The sequence below is a fragment of the Macrotis lagotis genome, chromosome 8, assembly GCF_037893015.1.
Source record: "Macrotis lagotis isolate mMagLag1 chromosome 8, bilby.v1.9.chrom.fasta, whole genome shotgun sequence".
Taxonomy (NCBI): Eukaryota; Metazoa; Chordata; class Mammalia; order Peramelemorphia; family Peramelidae; genus Macrotis; species Macrotis lagotis.
Window position 1 is genome coordinate 107,889,815 of NC_133665.1, and position 19,857 is coordinate 107,909,671.

Sequence of the window (19,857 nt, forward strand, 5' to 3'; positions counted from 1 at the left end):
CGTTTGTTTGCATTGTATTTTCCGAAATGCCTGGAGTACCTGGTCCCGCCCCCTCAGCTCGCAGAGCTGGGCCCTCCCGTCTCCTCCTGCCCTGCCTGGGCTGGGGCTGACGATTGGCTCCTTGGCCTGCCACTCTCCCGTTGCTCCTGCCCGGTGTGTGCTATCCAGGCAGACTCAGCACTGGATTTGTGGCAGGAGGAGCTGGCATTCCTCTATGGAAATGATGTGGGGGGGAGGGCATGGGACCGGCAGGGCATGGGCTGGCATCCACCAAATCACAGATCTCCCATCCTGGCTAATCTTAGAACCATAGCATGTGGGAGCTGAGAGGGCCCTTAGAGATCCTCTTATCCTGCCTTCTCATCTTCCAGATGGGGAGACTGAGGCCCTGTCCAAGATCAGTTTCTGTACCAATAATGTGACAGAGCAGAGATGCAAACCCAGTCCCCCCCAAACAGACACACACACACAAACACTTTACCAACAAAGAAGCTGACACTGGGAAAATGAATGAGCAAAATCTCTTTATACACTTAGGAACATTAATCCTATTACATAGCAGTAAGCATACTCCCCAAACCCCAGTGAATCAATGGCAGGGCCTACAGTCAACCGCCTTCTTACAGATCTCCCTAGTTCAGTCCCTTCATTTTAAAGAGAAGGAAAGTGAAATCCACAGAGGGGAGAAAGGACTTTTCTCAGTGAGTGGGAATTCACTGGGAAAGAACTAATCTTCTAACCACTGTATTAGGACTCTTTACAACTAGGGTTACCCCTCGCCCCCCTTTTTTCCCCTGGAGAGTTAAGGAGTCATTTACTGGGGACTTTGAGAGGAAGCTACTTTGAGAATGAAATGTGAGAATCTAATCTTTTCTCTTTGTGTCATTATCAATCAATCAACCACCATTCCTTAAGAATTTAGGACAAGGGGTGGCTACGTGGTGCAGTGGATAGAGCACTGGCCCTGGAGTCAGGAGTACCTGAGTTCAAATCTGGCCTCAGACACTTAATAATTACCTAGCTGTGTGGCTTTGGGCAAGCCACTTAACCCCATTGCTTTGCAAAAACTAAAGAAAATTTAAAAAGAATTTAGGAGAGCTGAGAAAGAAAAGTTTACAAAACCTTCAAGGAGTTTACAATGCATTATCATAAGAAGTTTCTAGGGGGTGGTTAGGACCTCAATGGAACTCATTTTTGTGAGTTCTAATCCAGTCTCAATCCAGTTCCAATCCCATCACTGTGTGACCCTGGGAAAGTCACCTGTTAGCCTCAGTTTCCTCATTTGTAAAATGAGTTGGAGAAGGAAATGGCAAACTACTTCAGGCTCTCTGCCAAGAAAACCTCAAATTGGGGCACAATGAGTTGTTCAAGACTGAGCAAAAAATGTTTGCAGAGGGCATTCAAACCCTAAAATGATATAGCTACTGTAAATTGTTATAGGGTTTCCTCTACCCCTGCCCCACCCAAGGCAGCCACCACTGCCAGAGTTGTATAAAGTGGACAGACAGCTGGCCTCCAAGCCAAAGATCAAGGTTCAAGTCCTGCATTTGACCTGCACCAGCCGTGTGATCTGTAGTTCTGAAGCTCTAAATTGTAGAGAGCTGACCCACATTGCTAGGAGGAATCTTCTCAGGCACAAGTGAAATCACAGGTCTAGTCTATATCTGAAAGTGAGACCAGTGCCATCTGATAGGTAACAAAGTGAATAGAGGTTGGTCCTGGAGTCAAGAAGTCATTTCCTAGCTGTGTAAGCTTGGCCAGTGTTGAGTCCCTTTCCGGACTCCTGTAACCTTCCCCAGGTGAGCTTTGGAGGGGCAGGAGACAAGGAAGACAAGTTCTCCCTTTGTACACCAAGGTCTCTGTTTATTTACCAAAATACACGTATTTAAATATCCTTCCCACTCCCACTCCCATGTCACTTAGTAAAACAACATTCTGGTGCTCAAGGGCACCAAGTGATGAAGATTTCACAGAACTCCCACATACCACAGTCCCTAACAGGCCAGGTCACTTTCTGTCTGAGATTGCCTCAGTCTTCTCAAAGGCAAAACAGCGATAACAATAATACTACCTCCATTGAGAGGATTAAACAAGGTGATAGTCTTATAGTATCTGCTAAATAATAGGTGCTAAATAAATGATTTCTCCCATAGGATTTTATTAAATATACTACAAGAGTTTTTAAAAGATAATATCTCCAAGCTATGAGGAAACAAAAGTCTTTTTTTTGCAAGGCAAATGGGGTTAAGTGGCTTGCCCAAGGCCACACAGCTAGGTAATTATTAAGTGTCTGAGACTGAATTTGAACCCAGGTACTCCTGACTCTGGGGCCAGTGCTTTATCCACTGTACCACCTAGCCGCCCCTTGAAGTTGCTTTCAATGAGCCTTCAGAAATACGATTTTTCAGTTATTACTTGTTCATGGTTGGACAGCTAGTATATGTCTGAGATTAGATTTGAATTCAGGTCTTCCTGACTCCAGGCCCAGTACTCTATCCATTTAGCTGCCCTGTTCCAATACTCTGGTTGTTGTTTAGTCTTTTCAGTCACATGTTCATTTTGTGACCCTCTTTGTGATCCCATTTAGGTCCAACATTGGAGTGGTCTGCTATTCCCTTCTCCAGCTCATTTTTCAGATGAGGAAACTGAGGCAAACAGAATTAAATAACTTGCCCAGGATCAGCTAATGTCTGAGGCCATATTTGAAAACAGGAAGATGAGTGTTCTTGACTCCAGGCCCTATGTTCTACGCACTATGGAACCACCCAGCTGCCCCCAATACTCTTACACATTTGCAAAAAGCAGTTTAAAAATTGTCCACCTTACAGTCCTAAAAGAACATTAAATATAAAAGAGTAATAACAGGTTAGTGACTCATTCCAGTATCCTCATTGAAGAAAAAGATGAAAAAAATTTAATTCATAAAAATAAATTGTGAGGGGTCTTCTTTACCTAGCTAGGCAATGGCAAGGAGACTAAGAGTTGGTTGAAGCTGGGGAGTAGGGGAAGAGAAGAAAGTTTAATCAGATTTGAGGGAACCTATTCCAAGGTTGGAGAGATCTCAAGATGTATGCCTAAAGACCAAAGAATTGTGTCTAGTAGTTATTAGCTCTAGGAGCTGGGCACTATCAGAAAGCTTTTTTTTTTGCAAGGCAATGGGGTTAAGTGGATTGCCCAAGGCCACGCAGCTAGGTAATTACTAAGTGTCTGAGGCAGAATTTGAATTCAGGTACTTCTGATTCCAGGGCTGGTGCTCTATCCACTGCACCACCAAGCCGCCCCCATTAGTAAGCTCTTATTGAAGGTAGGTAGGTAGCACAGAAGAATGTCCTGAGTTCAAATTCAGTCTTTTATTTTTTTTGGCAAGGTAATTGGGGTTAAGTGACTTGCCCGGGTTCACATAGCTGAGTGTCTGAGGATGAATTTGAACTCAGGTCCCCTTTACTCTAGGGCCACTGCTCTATTCACTGCCCCACCTAGCTGCCCCTCAAATTCAATCTTAAGACTGTGAACCTGGGCAAGTCATTTAATCACTGTCTGCCTCAGTTTCCCTAAGTGTAAAATGAGGATAATAAATAATAATAATAATAATGATAAGTACCTCCTGGGGCAAATGAAATCATATTTTTAAAGCACTTACCCATCATAGATGCTTAATATAAATGTGTTTTCTTCCCATACCGATCCTGTGGCCCTCTTAGGAGACCTAGTAACGTGCTTTTCTTGGGCTTCAGTTTCCCTTTGTTTCCAGAGGATGCACCGAACTTCTCCAGGCTATCCATGCAGGGATGCCATTCCAGATGTACACGGAGGCAGTGTACCAGGGAGCCACACTGATGTGTCTGCATGCTCCTCCCATGGGCAGTGGGATTCAGAGGACAGAGCACCAGCCCTGGCTGGAGCCAGCCTCAGACCATGCTGTGTGACCTTGGCCATGTCACTTCACCCTGATTGCCTCCCACCCAGGGTCATCTGCACTCAGCGGGATCCCCCTCTGGCCAGCCCACCCAGACGGCCTCGGAGGAGGGGGTGAGGCTGGTGCTGCGCGCCTGCCATGGCATTCCCTCCCAGATGCTGAGGATGAAGGACAAGCTTCGAGCCGGTCAGGAGGAGAAGGCCAAGGGAGCTGGCAGCCCCCCTCCCCCAGCGCAGCCCACGTGGGCTTTAATGCAAGGGGGCGGAGCCGGAGGGAGGCCCCGCCTCTTTGGGGAGACTGTAAGGCAGAGGATTGGCTGGGAGAAGAGAGGAGGGCGGTCTTTGGGGGCGGAGCCACTCGCTGAAGCCACCGCCCTTCCCGGAAGCAGGGACGGACTGACAGAGGGACGGACACATGGACTCAGCTCCGGGGCGGGAGGCTGGCTGGAGTCCGGCCCCACAGTTCTAGGGACCCCGGGGTCCAGGTAAGGGGGGGCCGGGGTCTCGGGGCGGGGCGGGCGGCTCGCCCGAGCCCTCCAAGGGGCTGGGGCCGGTGTCGGGGACCCCCGGCCCCGGCTTGCTGGGAGCCTGCGCCTGGCCCAGGACGGTAGGCTCAGACAAGCGGGAGGTCAGTTAGTGACTTTGGGGGGGGGTCCTGGCCCCTGGCCCCTGGGCTGAAGCTTAAGGACCCCCGCCCCACTTTGTTGTTCCTGGAGTTTTTTCTTATTTATTTTTAGGAGCCCTTCTTAGAATAGTGTTTCCGAGGGCTTAAAACAAAACGCTCAGGATTTGCAAAGAAAACTAAGAAATAAAGAAATAAAGGTGTCCCCCCTCGTCCCCAGCCAAGATCTCATGAAACTTAGTCACATTGTGAAACCCAAGTCAAGAAACCTTGGCACACTTCCAAGTCTATGAAGGGACCCCCCAGAGGCCTCATTTTAGAGATGAGGACAGTGAAATCCAGGGAGGTAAAGAGACTTGTCTTATTTATTTATTTTTCCCACTACCTGCAAATATTTTATTTATTTATTTTTGCAACTATATGAAAAAAAGTTTTCTTTTTTGAATATCTTATGAAAAATAGTTTTTCTTTTTTACATGTTTTGAAATATTTTATTTATTTTTCCAATTACATGCAAAGATAGTTTTCAACTATCACTTTTTTAAAAGGTTTTGAGTTTCACATTTTTCTCCACCCTTTCCCTGACAGAGGAACGATATATTATAGATTTTAATATATATATATATATATATATTATGTATAATTAGGTAAAGAGACTTGTCCAAGATCATATAGGTAGTAAACCCAGAGGGAGAATTTGAACCCAGGTCCTCCTGACTCCAGAGTCAGGGAAAAGAATGACTTTTCCCTGTGTGACTCTCTTAAGTTTTAGAAAATGCTTTGTTTGCAATAATCCCATGAGATAGAGAGAAAGAAATAGCCCCATTTTATAGATGAGGAAAAGATACAAGACTTGCCCAGATTGACAGAAAGTGTCAGAGCTGACTTAGAATGCAGATTCCATTTTTTGACTTTGCCAAGATGCCTCCAGATTAACATGACAGGGTGGAGATACCAAGCTGGGCCCTGGGAAATCACACTAGAATTCTTTCTATAGCACCCAGTGCCTTCCAAGGAAAGCCCATCAACTGATTATTATCAGATTTCCCCTCTTCTGTGCCCTAGTGCAGGGGAAGGCTCAATCTGGCTTGGGGAGAGGCAGGTATATTGAAAAACTAAGTAATGATAAAAAGATGTTCCAGGAAGAATAAACTTATGGGCACAACCTATGCAAAGCATTGGATGTAGAAGATAACACTTCCTAGTATTCTTAGGAAGGAAGGAAGGAGTCCATGCTCCATTCATCCAGCACATATTTATGGAGCATCTGCTGCAAGAAAGCTATGGCGCTTGGCAGGAAGATTCCTCTGGTTGTGTAGGAAGGGTAGTTTGGGTACTTGGAATCTAGATCAGAGACCCCTGAAACAATTCAGATGAGAGGGATGAGACCTGGAGCAAGGTGGATTGGAGTAAGAGTGGAAATGGATTCAGGGCCAATTGGGGGAGATGTTCCAGAGGGAGTTAGAAGTGAAAGATACTCTGGATTTTGTCTGAAGCTTTTGGGATTGGGGTGTTTATCTCTCTCTTCCCCAGTTCCAGGTCCACAGAGAATTACAGGCTCCAAGAGATCCTTAAATTTAGCCACTCCCCCAGCTGCAGATGCTGTTCATCTAAGATATGTGGCTTTGGCCCATGAAGCTGTGGAGCCTTGGACCTCAAGGGGTCAAATGGATGGGAGCATTCCCCTCACCTCTTGCTTTGCTGCTACCAAGATCAATCAGTGGCCACAGGGCCCCACTGGTGACAGCGACAGCTTTGGTCAACCACTGGACACAAGTGTTTGAGGAGAGAGGAGTTCCGGAAGCCCGGGAATCCAGCCAGTACATCGTGGCTCATGTGCTTGGAGCCAAAACAGTTAAGCTTACTTCTTTCTTTTATTTGTTTGTCTTTGCAGGGCAATGGAGTTAAGTGACTTGCCCAAGGTTACACGGCTAGGTAATTATTAAGTGTCTGACGTCAGAGTTAACTCAGGTCCTCCTGACTTCAGAGCTGGCTCTCTATCCACTGGGCCACCTAGCTGGCCCTAAGTTTGCTCCTAAATAGAAAACAGTGATCCAGATAATTCCCTGACCACCCCGCCCCCCCCCCCCCCCCCCCAGGGCCAGGGCCAAGGCCAGAGGGGAGAAAGGCAAGCATTGGGAGCTATCTCCTGAGCAAAATTTGACTTTACTCAACAGGTGGGTACTCCTGCCAGGAGACTATAAACTCCTTCAAAGCAGGGGCCACTGTGTTTCTGTCAGAATGAGTCAATCAATAAGCATCTGTTAGATACCTTCACAATTCTAGATGCTTGGGGGATACTCCTCAAGAGCAAAGACTATTTTCATTTTTGTCATTGAATCCCAGCATCCAGGATGGTGTGTGACACTGTCTAATGTGTACTTAGTACCAGTACTTCAAGTATATTTTTGTTCTCTCTTAGGGCCTGTTTCCCCAACTGTAAAATGAAAATGAGAAGGTTGGTCTAGATGATGTATGAGGTCCATTCTAGTCCCAAGTATCTATGGGTTCACTGTGTGGCTGGCATCCTGCTAACCACTGTGGGTTGTAGAAAGAATGTATGACATGTCCTTGTCCACAAAGAGCTTATAGATTAGTTGGAGTTTACTGGAAAATCATCTCACAGTTAATCCAGAGCCTGACCTAAGTTTGAACTCGTTTTGAGCAAAATGTCTGCGCAAGGCTCACTCTGCCAAGGGCTTACTCATCAGGAAAAACTACTGATGTTAACTGGAGGGTTACAAAATGTTAGAGCAAGAAGAGGCCTTTGAGATAATAGGATCATAGATATAAAGCTAGAAGAATCTTAGGGGATATTTGATATGCCTGATGGGAACTCAGGTTAACTGGCATGTCAGCTTTGTGACCCAAATACTTCTGGCCTTGTCTTGCTAAATGTTTTTTTGTAGATGGGGATTCAGTTAAGTTTTTGCAGATGAGGAAAAGACAGCCAGGTGATACAGTGAAAAGAGTTCCTGGCCTAAAGACAGGAAGACTCATGTTCCTAAGTACATCAGACACTAGCAGTATGACTCTGCGCAAATCACTTAACCCTTTTTGCTTCAGTTTCCTCATTTGTAAAATGAACTGGAAAAGGAAATGACAAGCCACTCCAGCATCTTTGCCAAGAAAACCCCCCAAAAGGGTAAAAAAAATTGGAAATGACTGAAACACAACTGAACAATAGCATGATGGGGAAACTGATGCATTTAGAACTTAAGTGACTTGCCTAGGGTCACACAACTAGTATCTTAGGTAAAATTAAAGACTCGTCTAGTCCTTTATCTACTGTGTTATTCTGGCTTTTAAATTCTATCCCTCCAAACTCCAGTTGTACAGAGGAGTAAACTGGGACCCAGAGAGGAAAGAGAATTTTTCATTTCCCCAAAGGTAGCAAATAACAGAGCTGAGTTTAGAATCTAAGGTCTTCTAATTCCAAATCTAGTATGCTTCCTAATGCAACTCATATAGAAGTATATGAAGTCCCACCTAGGGTCAATTCCGTAACCTCTTCAGCCCAGAATTCTGACTCTGCTAGGGATGGTTTAGTTCTTGACCTTTTTTTTGAAGCATAGGCCCTTTGGATAATTTAGTGAAACCAGTGGACCCCTTCTTAGAATTATGTTTTCAAAGGTATAAAACAAAATATGTAAGATTGCAAAGGAAATCAATTATACTGAGATGCAATTATCAAAGCCTTTTGTTTAAAAACAAGTTAACAGACCCAACATCAAGAACCATTGGTTGGAGGAAGCTATGATTAATTTCCTCAAGAGTTTAGGAATAAGTCCCAAACTCTCTCCTCTTACTACTGAAAGCCTGACTAGGAATTTATTTCAACAAACTTTTTTTTTACTTTTTTCTGAATTTATTTATAGTTTCAATCTTTATTAATAGAGTTATAGACCCTCTGAGCTGATAGAGACTTGAGTGTTCATCTAGTTTAAGCCATATCAGATTCAGGAATTCCATCTGCAACATCACTCATCTTCTGCCTGGTAGAAAAGTCTTTCCTATCCTCCACTAACATCTGTTTGTCTGTGAGTAGTGCCCATTATCTCTAGGTCTGTTCTCCAGAGTTACATGGAATAAATCTAATTTGGTTAGGCAGCTGATGGCACAACAGACAGGCCACTAGACTAGAGTCAGGAAGTTGTTGAGTTGTTTCAGTCATGTCTAACTCTTCTTGATCCCATTTAGGCTTTTCTTAGGAAAGATACTGGAATAGTTTGCCATTTCCTTCTCCATCTCATTTTACAGATGAGGAAACTGAGGCAAATAGGATTAAATGACTTGCTTTGGGTCACACAGCTAGTAGGTGTCTTGAAACTGGACCTGAGTTCAAATCTAGCCTCCAATATTTTCTAACTGTGTGTCCTTGGACAACTCATTTAACCTCTCTCTGCCTTAGTTTCCTACTTTAAAATGAAAATAATAAACCCACCTACTTCTCAGGGCTGTTGTGAGGATCTAGTGAGATAATGATTGTAAAGCTCTTAGCCCAGGATCATAGTAGGTGTCATAGAAATGCTTATTCCCAATCACCATTGGGTACACACTGTTTTTAGAGCACCATGTTAGCCTGTAGAGGAGATGCTAAATTTAGATTAGGGACATTATTCCTATCCCCCATTGGGTACATACTGTATTTAGAGCACTGTGTTAGCAGCAGAGGAGAGGCTAAGTTTAGATAAAGGACAGACCCTACCCTAATGACTGTCAGTCTTGTAGGGTGAGAAGACACCAAAACAGATAACTGTAGTACACAATGAGACAGGATATAGGTGATGGACTGACAAAGGGGGAGGTGGAATTGTTCTGAGCAAAGGAATCAGGAGCAGCTTTCTCAAAGGGGAGGGAACTGAGCTGGAGTGTAAGAGAAGGACAAACATTGAACAGGCAGAGAGCAGAAGGGATGATAGATCAGGCAAAGGGCACAGCATGGGCAAGGGCAAGGAAGCTGGAAATTAGAGGGAATGTAAGAGGAAATTAAAAAATGGTCACTTTGGCTGGAGCTATTAAAGAAAGGAAGAGTGACCTTGTCTTAGAGAGGGCTTTATTAGCCCTCCGATATGGGAAGACTGTGAGCATATCCTGCCCAGCTCTTCTTCAGGCTCCTTCCATCCCTCAGCTCCTTCTTTAAACATTACATCTTGAGGAAGAGAGTTCCTCTGGGGCCAGAGGCTTTTTTAATATGATCTTTGGACACTCAGTGTTTTGCACTAAGTAGGTACCTCATAATTGGATTCTCCTGAATCTGTTGGATAACATCCCTAAATTTACAACCCACTTTGTAAAATTATCCTTCCTTTCTCTAGTCCTCTTTTGATCTCTTTGAAACTTTATAACAATATTCCAGGTTTTCATCTCTGAGGCTGGTGAAGCCCTTGCTCTTGAGTTCTCTTCCTTAGGAAGAATCTTTAACTCTCCTCAGCCTATCTGTCATTTATTCATTCATTCATTCATTCATTCATTTATTTATTAATTTATTTTTTTATTTAATTTTTAATTATTTTTCCCCAATTACATGTAAAATAGTTTTGAACATTCTTTTTTTTTTGGTAAGATTTTGAATTCCACATTTTTCTACTTCCCTTCCTTTTCTCCCCCCTCCCCTTGAGTAATATGATTTAGGTTATGCACGTACAACTATGTTAAATATACAGTATTTCCATAGTAGTCATATTGTGAAAGAGGAATCAGATCAAAAGGGGAAAAAACACATGAGAAGGCAAAAAAACAAAACAAATTTTAAAAAGTGAAAATAGTATACTTTGGTCTACATTCAGACTCCATTGTTCTTTCTCTGGGTGTGGATGGTATTTTCCAACACAAGTCTTTTAGATTTGGTTTGATCACTGAACTCCTAAGAGGAACTAAACTTATCAGAGTTATTGCTGTTAATGTGTATGATGATCTGGTTCTGGTTCTTCTCACTAGAATATTTTTCTTTATAATGTATCCTCCTAGGACCTCTCTCTCTGTCTCTTTGTCTATCTCTCTCTCCCTTCTCTGTCTCTTTCTGTCTGTCTGTCTGTCTTTGCCTTCCTCTCTCTCTTTCTCTTTCTATCTATTGTCTCTTCCTCCCTTTCTCTCTTTTTCTCTCCCTCTCCCTTCTTCTCTCTTCCCCCACCTCTCCCTCCTTAGCTTTTGTTGCCCTTCTCTCAATCTTCCATCCTTCTGCCTTTCTTAGTCATCCAGTACTTTCTGGCAAAAACTCCTTTGCTGGAGGGGTTTATACCAGTTGATTTAAATCAGTTCCTTCAGTTCATTAGGAACTAATCATTCTGTGGCTCCAAAGGAGATCGAATTTAAGCACCTGTTCTGCTCAGTTCACTTTGCCCATCTGCTAAGAGGAGACACCATCCACCACCCTGTGTCAGCTCTCTCTGAGGTAGTTACAGGCAGAGTTGGTGGGAAATGGGTTCTGCCTAGCCAGAGTTTTGAACCCCTTCCTTTCCAACCTTCCTCTTAGTTCCTTCTTGCCCCCCAGTTTCACATACTGCTTGAATAAACTGAGTCACTGAAGGTAATCCTTCCCATAATATGGAAGGTCCCTAGACTTTGTTTTTGGCCTGGCTGACCCATAGGTATTGCCATCTGACCTGGCAATGTCCTCTAAGAACCACTTGGTCTTGTCATCTGCTCTGTAGCTCATCCCTCCTTCTTGAATTTGTTCTCCCAATTACTTCAGATGAAATATTAGATTCTGTTCCAGCCCCTTACCTTTTTATTCAATATGAGTGTCTCTGTTTCAAGTATGTTTCTTGTAAACAACTTATTATTGGATTCTGGTTTCTAATCCAGCCTGCTATTTGCTTCTGTTTTGTAGGTGAATTTATGCCATTCTCATTCATATTTATGATTACTGACTGGGTATTTCCCTCCATCTTATTGTTTTCCACCATTAATCCTTCTCTCTCTCTCTCTCTCTCTCTCTCTCTCTCTCTCTCTCTCTGCAGATCCTTCTCTAAGTCTGTATTGATTCTGACTACTGCCTCCTTTAATCCACTCTCACTTTTATCATCCCCTTCCTTTATCCCTTTCCCCTTGCTCCCCCAGTTAAAACATGAGTAAGGATGGTCTCACTTTTTAAATTGAATTCTTAGCTCTTAACATGGGAATTGGTACAAGTTAGGTATTAAATAAACACTTTTTCATTCACTATTGGAGAAATAAGACAAAAAATATACAGATGATTCAGTTTTCCTAGGATCATGGATCTAGATCTTGAAGAACTGCAGAGCCCATCTAACCCAACCCCACCACTCCATTGTATAGAGAAGAAACTGGGGCCAAGAAAGGGAACTAGATGACACCATTGATAAGAATAGGGGATCTGGACTCAATAAGACTTGAGTTTGAAGCCTGCTCAAGCTACGTATTCACTATATGACTCTGGCAATTCACTTAACTCTCTCTGCCTCAGTTTATTCAATTTCAAAATGGGGATAATGATAATAATATAGACATAATAAAGGAAATAATAATAGCTTCTACCTCCCAGGATTGTTGTGAGAATAAAATGAGATAATATTAGTAGTAAGGTACTTTGGCAAACCCTAAAGCATTACCTAGGTACTAGCTATTATTGTTATTTATATTCTTATTATTCAAGGTTACTAAGGTAGGAAGTGGCAGAGGTGAGATCTGAACTCAGGTTTTCTGAATCTAGAGCTCTTTGCACTGAACCAGATAACTATAACCTGTATTATAATAGGGCAAACATTGTGCAATAGATTTTTAATCATTTTTCTGCATCTCAAACTCTTTTGGCAGTTTTGGTAAGCCTATGAATTCCTTTCTAGAATTGTTGCCTACATTTATAATTGAAAGAAATGCTATAATTCACTTAGAGGTCAGTGAAAATAAAGATGTCATTTTTTTCCCCCATCTCAGTTTAGAGATATCTTACATTTACCCACAAACCCCAGGTTTAAAACCCTTGGTATAATAGAATCCTTAGTGTAATAGATTTGTCATCAAAAGAAATTTGTCTTTGGATCCTAGAATCATAGAGCTGGATCTGGAAGGGACCTCAAAGGAAAGTTGGTACCTATGAAATATTTAATAAATGCTTCTTTCCTTCTTGGAGGAAGGGAGGGTTTTTGAGTTGAGTCTTAAAAGATGGGCAGAGATTCTCCAGGCAAGGTGAGCATATTCCAAGAACAGAGAACTGAGATAGTAGAGTACTAAGTGTGTTGGTGTGAGCTAAGGCTAGAGGGCAGCATAGCACACTGTTAAGAGTCCTTAAGTTTGAGTCAGAGGACATGAGTTCAAATCCTATCAAGGTTAGACTCTTGGGGTCTCAGAAGGGACTTCCAAGGTCTTCCAGTGAGCTTAAGGTGGCACCAGGTTGTAGAGAGCACTGAATGCCAGAAGTAAGGTGCTATTATACTTTGTAAACTGTAAGGAATCACTGGAGTTGTTTTTCAATTAATTTTTTATTATAAACTTTAACCATAAACAAAAAACTCCATAAAATAAAGAAAAATTATATATAACCTGGAGTATGAGTCAATCAGATGATTTACCAATTGGGTATGAGAGGGGAGGAAAAGAATCCCGGGGGCTGATGGCTGGCCACAGATTTTTTTGGCACAAAAACATACTATAGGGCCTGAGACATTGAAGAATTATAGAACCTCAGAGTTGGATGATAAATGTGTGTGTATGTTTGTTTGGTTTTTGCCGGTCATTGGGAAAAAAAAAAACCCAATGTCAGATCCCTGGGATTTTCCATTAATGTCCTCCTTTCAAGGTGAAGTTGATGTGATGTTAATTGACCCCTACTGAACTTTAATGATTTCTCTTCATGGCTGGCCATTCAACCATTTCCAGATCCACCTAATCGTATTAACATTCAGCCTATATCCTTCCGTCCTATTGCAGGGTACAGCATGAGAGAGAGAGAGAGTCAAATGCTGGGCTGAAATCTTGGTTACTGAGGTCCATAGCACTCCCAATATTTACCTTATGTCTGTCAGAAAGGGGAATGAGGTTAGTCGGCTCAACCTCCTTGTTCTTGATGGAGCTGGGTTAACTCTCTTAAGCTCCCTTTCTAAGGCTCAAAACCTGGAAGATGCATCTGGTCTCTCACTGCCTGTGGTAGGTGACCTTGGATGGGTGACAAAGCCTATTTGGATCCTTCAACCTTAAAGGGTGGTTGGCCATCTCCATTTTTGATCTCCCAACAAGGCCAGGCTTGGTAATCACAGTTCAGTCACTCATTGCCCCCTGAATTCAGTTTCTTTCAAAGTACAGTGACCAGAAGCACATTGGGGGGGGGGGTCTGTAGCAGCGGTGCTGAACCTTTTCTGATATCAGCAAAACATTCAAATACTTACTACATAAGAGATACTGTGCAAAACACTAAGAACATAAATATAAACAATATCCCAGTTCCTTTGGGCAGGTGGCTGAAATCTATGAACCCCTTCGCAGAATGATGGCTTTAAAAAGACAAAGTACAGAGGATTTCAAAGATAATCAGATATATTGAAATTTATTTATAATTTTTTTCATGGCCTCTAGGCAGGTTCCAAAATTTCTATCAAGACAGAGTGTTGGGGTAATAGGTTAAATCCAAAATCTGTCCAGGAAGAGTTTAGATAAATTTATGGATGATTGCTTTATAAGAACTTAAAAAAAAAAAAGAATCATTTATTTATTTATTTATTTTTAGCGTTTTTTTTCCTAAATTCTTTCCTTCTCTTCTCTCCCTCACCCATTGAGAAGGCAATATGATATCAATTATACATGGGAAATGCAAAATATATTTTCTTATTTATAACAACTTAATAAAGTTAGACTTGCTCTTCCCTCTCACTTTTCCTGTTTTGCCTTTCAGAATTCTCCTCCCTTTCCCACCAATTATCCTCTCCTACCCTCAAAGTGCTTCCCTTTGAAACCTCTTGTACCAATAGTCACAGTCTGCCTTTTTGTACAGTCATGTGCATGCATGTCATAGACTGTAAACCCCTTGAGGCCAGGGACTATGACTTAGACATCTTTGTAGTCCTACAGTACCAGCCTAGGACCCTGCACATGTTAGAACTCAGATATGTAAGCTTTTGTAGAATAAGTGACTCATTGACTGTAACCTTCAACAAGCCCCTTTCACCTCTCTAGGACTCATAAAATTTTGAACCAGAAAGAATCTTTAAGATTATCTAGTTGAAGTCAGCTAGGTGGTACTCTGAATAGAGTACTGTGGGTCCTGGAGTCAGGAAGACCTGAGTTCAAGTATGACCTTGGGCACTTAAAACTTATTAGCTGTGTGACCTTGGGCAAGTCATTTAACCCCATTGCCCCCAAAAAATTAAAAAAAAAAGATTATCTAGTTGAAACCCTTCTTTGTTTCCAGAAAAAGATGCCCAGGAAAAAAGGAGGGAATTGCCCATAGATAGTAATAGACAGATCTGGGGTTTGAAATCACCTTTGACCCCACATATCCAGAGGTCTTTTCCCTGCCTTCCCCTATCTAGTGAAGGAATTCTTTGAAACATATTTTGTATTAAATGATATTTCAGGCCCCAATTTTGGAATACTAGGGCTGGATTCTGGAGAGGGGAATGGATATCCCATGTATATCCTGGCCTTGGCTCCATCTTGGGGGGGGGGGGGCTTAGATGTGTGTGAGAGCAGGGACAGAGGAAGTGTTCATAAGAGAGTAATTACAACTGATTGCTGTCGAAGGAAAGGAAAGAGTCTGGACTCTTGGGGAGCTAGAGGCTGGGAGCCATGAAAATTGGGAGGTGCTCAGCCCCATTCTGTGGGTCTCTATTCCCCTGCTGATTTTTCTTCCCTTCCCTTTTTGTCCCACTGACAAGACTCATGCTCAGGCAGCAGTCTTCCCCCACTCTGCTCAGTGATGAGTTTCTGCATCCTGGAAGACTCTGAGAAACTTGGGTTTGACTTAGAATTATAGATTGGGAACGAAAAGGAGCTGAGAGACCACTTCATTTTACAGATGAAGAAACCAAGGCACTCATGGAGTCAAAATCTGGATGCTCTCAAGGGATTGGGCATATGGGTGGGCCAGGGACATGGAGCTCAATCAAGAGTTTTTTGTTGTTTAGTTTCAGAGTCTGTCGGTCAGCCAGAGATCCACTTCCATCACTGACTCTCAGCAGGAGCAGATTGGAGAGCTGTGCAATCGAAGGCTTCAGAGGTGGGATTCAGCTAGAGCCAAGTCTGCTTCTCTCTTTCCTGATCCTTATTTCCCTTTTGCTGTCTCCCTCCCAGTGTCCCCAGTCCTTTCCCCCTTTTCTCCATATTTACTTATCTTTTCCTGGCCTGGTTAAGAGGGCCTAGGAAGTTGGTTGAATAAAGTCCCAGGGGAGTCTCTAGTTTTCCTGGGGAGACATGACACTAATCTGAGGGAGAACCTTGGTTTGAATTAGGGAACTGTTTGGGGAAGGAGGGAGATACAAACCTGCCCATAATCTCCATCAGAACATTATTCCTCCAGTACTGTTCTCCTTTGGGTTTGGTAGCTACAAGGTGCTTATGTTTCCTCCCAGGTTATTGACTTGTGGGGATCCATAGTTTGGGGGTGGGGTAGGCCAAGCAAGGTCTTCAGGATATTCCTCTTTTATAGGATGCCCGTGCAGTATGTCATTGGTGAATGGGATTTTCAGGGCCTCACCTTCAAGATGACACCTCCAGTCTTTATCCCACGGCCTGAAACTGAGGTAGAAAAACTGTCTGTGACAATGAGGTCAGCTCTTATTGATGGGGACAGGGCTGTTGTCACTGACCAGGTTGTTCATTTATTCATGCTGTGGATGTTGTTGCTTGTCCTTTGTTCTCAAAGGAAACCATGATATCAGGGAAGTGATGTTATGATATGTATATGAAATGGATTTGAATGAGGGAGATGCTATGCTAAGTCACCAGCCTTACCTTCTTCTTCAGAGTCATCTGGGTCCAGTGGCTAGATATGAACCCAGACGGGGCAACTAGGTGGTACAGAGGTCCTGGAGTCTGGAGGACCTGAGTTCAAATCCAACCTCAGACACTTAATAATTACCTAGCTGTGTGACCTTGGGCAAACCACTTAGTCCTGATTGCCTTGCTAAAAAAAAGTTATGAGGCAATCAGGGTTAAGTGACTTGCCCAGGGTCAAACAGCTAGAAAGTGCCAAGTGCCTTAGACCAGATATGAACTCAGTCTTCCTGATTCCAGGGCTTGTGTTCTATCCACTGAACACATTCTGTGACTATGTGCTCATCATTTGTTATGTGCAAAACCATGATCTGGATTATATATTGAAGGAGATCCAAGGATGATAAAGGCATGATTCCTGCCCTTAGGATGCCACAGACTAGCAAGAGAGACAAACTGCTCGTGTAATTGAGAGTCCCTAGGCATCAATGCCTAGTGATAATATGTTAGAGCTTCTATTTATAGGGAAGGAAATAAGCATTTTTATGTATAAGCACTGCACAGATAGAACATTCATAAGATTTGAAAAGGACATTTACTAAGAACAAACCTGGTGAGGTGAGGGGTTATCTAGTAAAGTGTAAACTGAGGCACAGAAATAAAGCAACTTCTTCACAGTCATGCAGCTAGGAAGTATCATAGCTACTAGGTCTTCTGACTTCAAATTCTGTATTCTTTCCACTGGGCCATGCTGCCCTTGTAGGTGAGGTAGATAATGATTCAGAGATTTAAGGGCAGGAGGGTTCACTGAAGACAGGGCTGTCAGCAAAGCCTTCTTTTCTCTAGGGAAAGCATCCCAAGTTTCTTTAGGTTGTTCAGTCATTTTCAGTTGTATCTGACTGTACTGGTTTGTTATTTCCTTCTCCAGCTCATTTTACAGATGAGGAAACTGAGGCAAATAGGGTGAAGTGACTTGCTGATTCCAAGCCTGGTACTCTATATGATGCCACCTATTCTTTTAACCCTTTACTAATCCTTCTATGACCCAGATTCTAGAACAGGCATCATCTTTATCTATGTCTTTGTCACATGCTTTGGCCCCACCTTCTGCTAAAGCTCTTTCCTCAGTACTAATTTTTCTTTTTGTTTTTTAAAATTTTACTGATATCTTTTGTTTTTAATATTACTTTCATTTCCCCCAACACCCTTCCTTCCTTCTCTCCCCAGCTGTGGGAAAATAAAAAAGAGGAAGTGTCATCAAAGTTAAACAACACACTGAGCTGTACTGTTCATTTAGTGTTTGACATCCTTGGTGCTCCAACTCTGCAAAGAAGGGAAGGAGTCAGTCTTGATTTTTTCCACCTATTCCTCTCTCCTATCAAAGTGTGGCAAATACCTGGGTAGAGAGAGCATGCTAGTAGTAGCAGCATCTATATCTCTTGGGATTTCAGATTTATAAAGAGCTTTCCTCCTAATAACCTGATGAGGTAGATAATGTAAGTATTTGTGAGGGAGTCTGTGCCCATTTTATGAATGAGGAAACTGAGGTTCAGAAAATTGGAGAGGATCCAAAAGTATTTCAATTGCCTTTAACAGACTATACTTGTCAGGGAAACAATACTAATCACCAGCCCTTGATACTTCCCATTGTTCCTGGCTTTTATATCATTCTCAGCTCATTAAATCCACCCAACCACCTCTTCAAAGAAACCTTTCTTAATTTTTCAGACCAATCCTCCACCCCAAGGTAGAAGTGTCCTCTCCTTCCTTTGAATTCTCATGATGTCATTTGGCCTTCTCTGCTTTCCCTCACCATGTTCTATACTCTTTGTATCATAGTTATGTACATGTTGTTTTATCCCCATAACTACTGGACTCTGAGCTCCTTGCTGGCAGAGACTATACCTTCTTCATCCTTGCTTTCCTGTTAATGTCAGTATATGCTTTTGACATTTACCTGAAGTGGCTAGTGGGACCATAAGTGCACAGAGTTCTGGGCTTGGAGTCAGCAACACCTGAGTTCAAATCCAGCTGTGTGACCCCAGAGAAAGTCACTTAAATGCTGCCTGCCTCAGTTTCCTCAGCTGTAAAATGGGAAAAACAATAGTTCCTACCTGAATCAATAGCACTTAGCATGGTGTCTAACACATAGTAGTTCCTAGAAAATTCTCATTCTCTTCCCTTCCTTGTACTTCTTTGTGTTCTTAGTGCCCGACTTAGATCGTGCACATAGAAGATGTTAGTAAATATTTGTTGATACTGTCTGATGATAAAATTACAATGCATTTAATTCAATTTGACAAACATTTATTAACTTTCTGCTATGTTCAAGAGGTACAACATGAAAAGGAAAAGAGACCCTATCCCCTAGGAGCCTATAATTTTGGGGGGAATTAGGGGAAGGGAGTTGATGATTCTATACATAAGTAAACAAAATTAAATAGAAAATTATTTATTTCAAGAGCAGCAAACATTAACCACTGGAAGGTTCAGAGTCAACATTAACCACTGGGGGTTTCATGGTTAACTTTAAGACCTGAGTGTTCAGAGTCAATGTTAACCACTGGGAGTTTCATAGTTAATATTAAAGCACTGGGGAGTTTGGAGGCTACATTAACCACTGAGATGTTCAGGAAAGGCCTCCTAGAGGAGTGCCTGAAAGCATTTGAATTGGTCCTTCAGGGAGCTAGGACTTCTAAGAGACAAGAAAGAAGAAAATGCCAGATGACTGCATCACTTATCCAAAGACATGGAGGGTAGAGTTGGAAGGTCATGAGCAATAACTAGCAGGTCAGTTTGACTGGATCAGAGAGTACCTGAAAGGAAATAATGGGAAATAAGACTGGGCTGGGACCTAGATTGTGGAGAGCCTTACAAACCAGACAGAGAAGTCAAGCATTTTATCTTAGAGATAAAAGGGAGGCACTGAAGATTCTGAAGAAGGGAGAACAACCTGATCAGATCTATGTTATAGGAAAATCCCCATTAGGCAGTTGTGTGGAAAAGGATTGGAGAGGAGAAAAACTAGAAGAGAGATTAAGAGACTGAGAGGTGACAAGAGTAGATTTAGATTGTCACCAGTCAAGGAGAACTAGGAATGATTGTAGATCCAGATTCTAGAAGTAATGGCATTGGAATTGAACTTTTAAAATGAGTAGGAACCCAATCAGTGAGTAAGGAAGACATTCTAGGGTGTCTTGGGCAGGGCATGTTCAGGGTGCAGAGAACTATCCAGTTGACTTGGATAAAAGATGGGGAAGGGAGTTGAGGTGGAAATGGTGCCATAAAGTATAAGACCTTGAATTCAAACAGAAGATGTTTACACCTTACTCAGTAGACAATAGGTAACCATGGAAAGGTTTTACACAAAGGAATGACATGACTGATATATAAATAAGGAAGATAATTCTGAACAAGTGAATAATGAAAGG

At 42.4% G+C, this 19,857-nt stretch overlaps 1 protein-coding gene across 3 annotated transcripts in view; it reads left to right on the top strand.

The window, feature by feature from the left end:
* The first annotated feature begins 4,289 nt into the window (after positions 1–4,289).
* HEMK1 (HemK methyltransferase 1, mitochondrial release factors N(5)-glutamine) overlaps positions 4,290–19,857 on the top strand; it is a 45,119-nt gene continuing 29,551 nt past the window's right edge. Inside the window, exons 1-4 of one of the 3 annotated variants that reach the window (XM_074198043.1) lie at positions 4,290–4,400; positions 6,071–6,391; positions 15,619–15,710; positions 16,140–16,233. In XM_074198043.1, the coding sequence (XP_074054144.1) occupies positions 6,155–6,391; positions 15,619–15,710; positions 16,140–16,233 (423 nt within the window). In that variant the 5' untranslated portion in view covers positions 4,290–4,400; positions 6,071–6,154. The remainder of the gene's footprint in view (positions 4,401–6,070; positions 6,392–15,618; positions 15,711–16,139; positions 16,234–19,857) is intronic. The other 2 variants (XM_074198044.1, XM_074198045.1) reach the window with 2 other exon arrangements.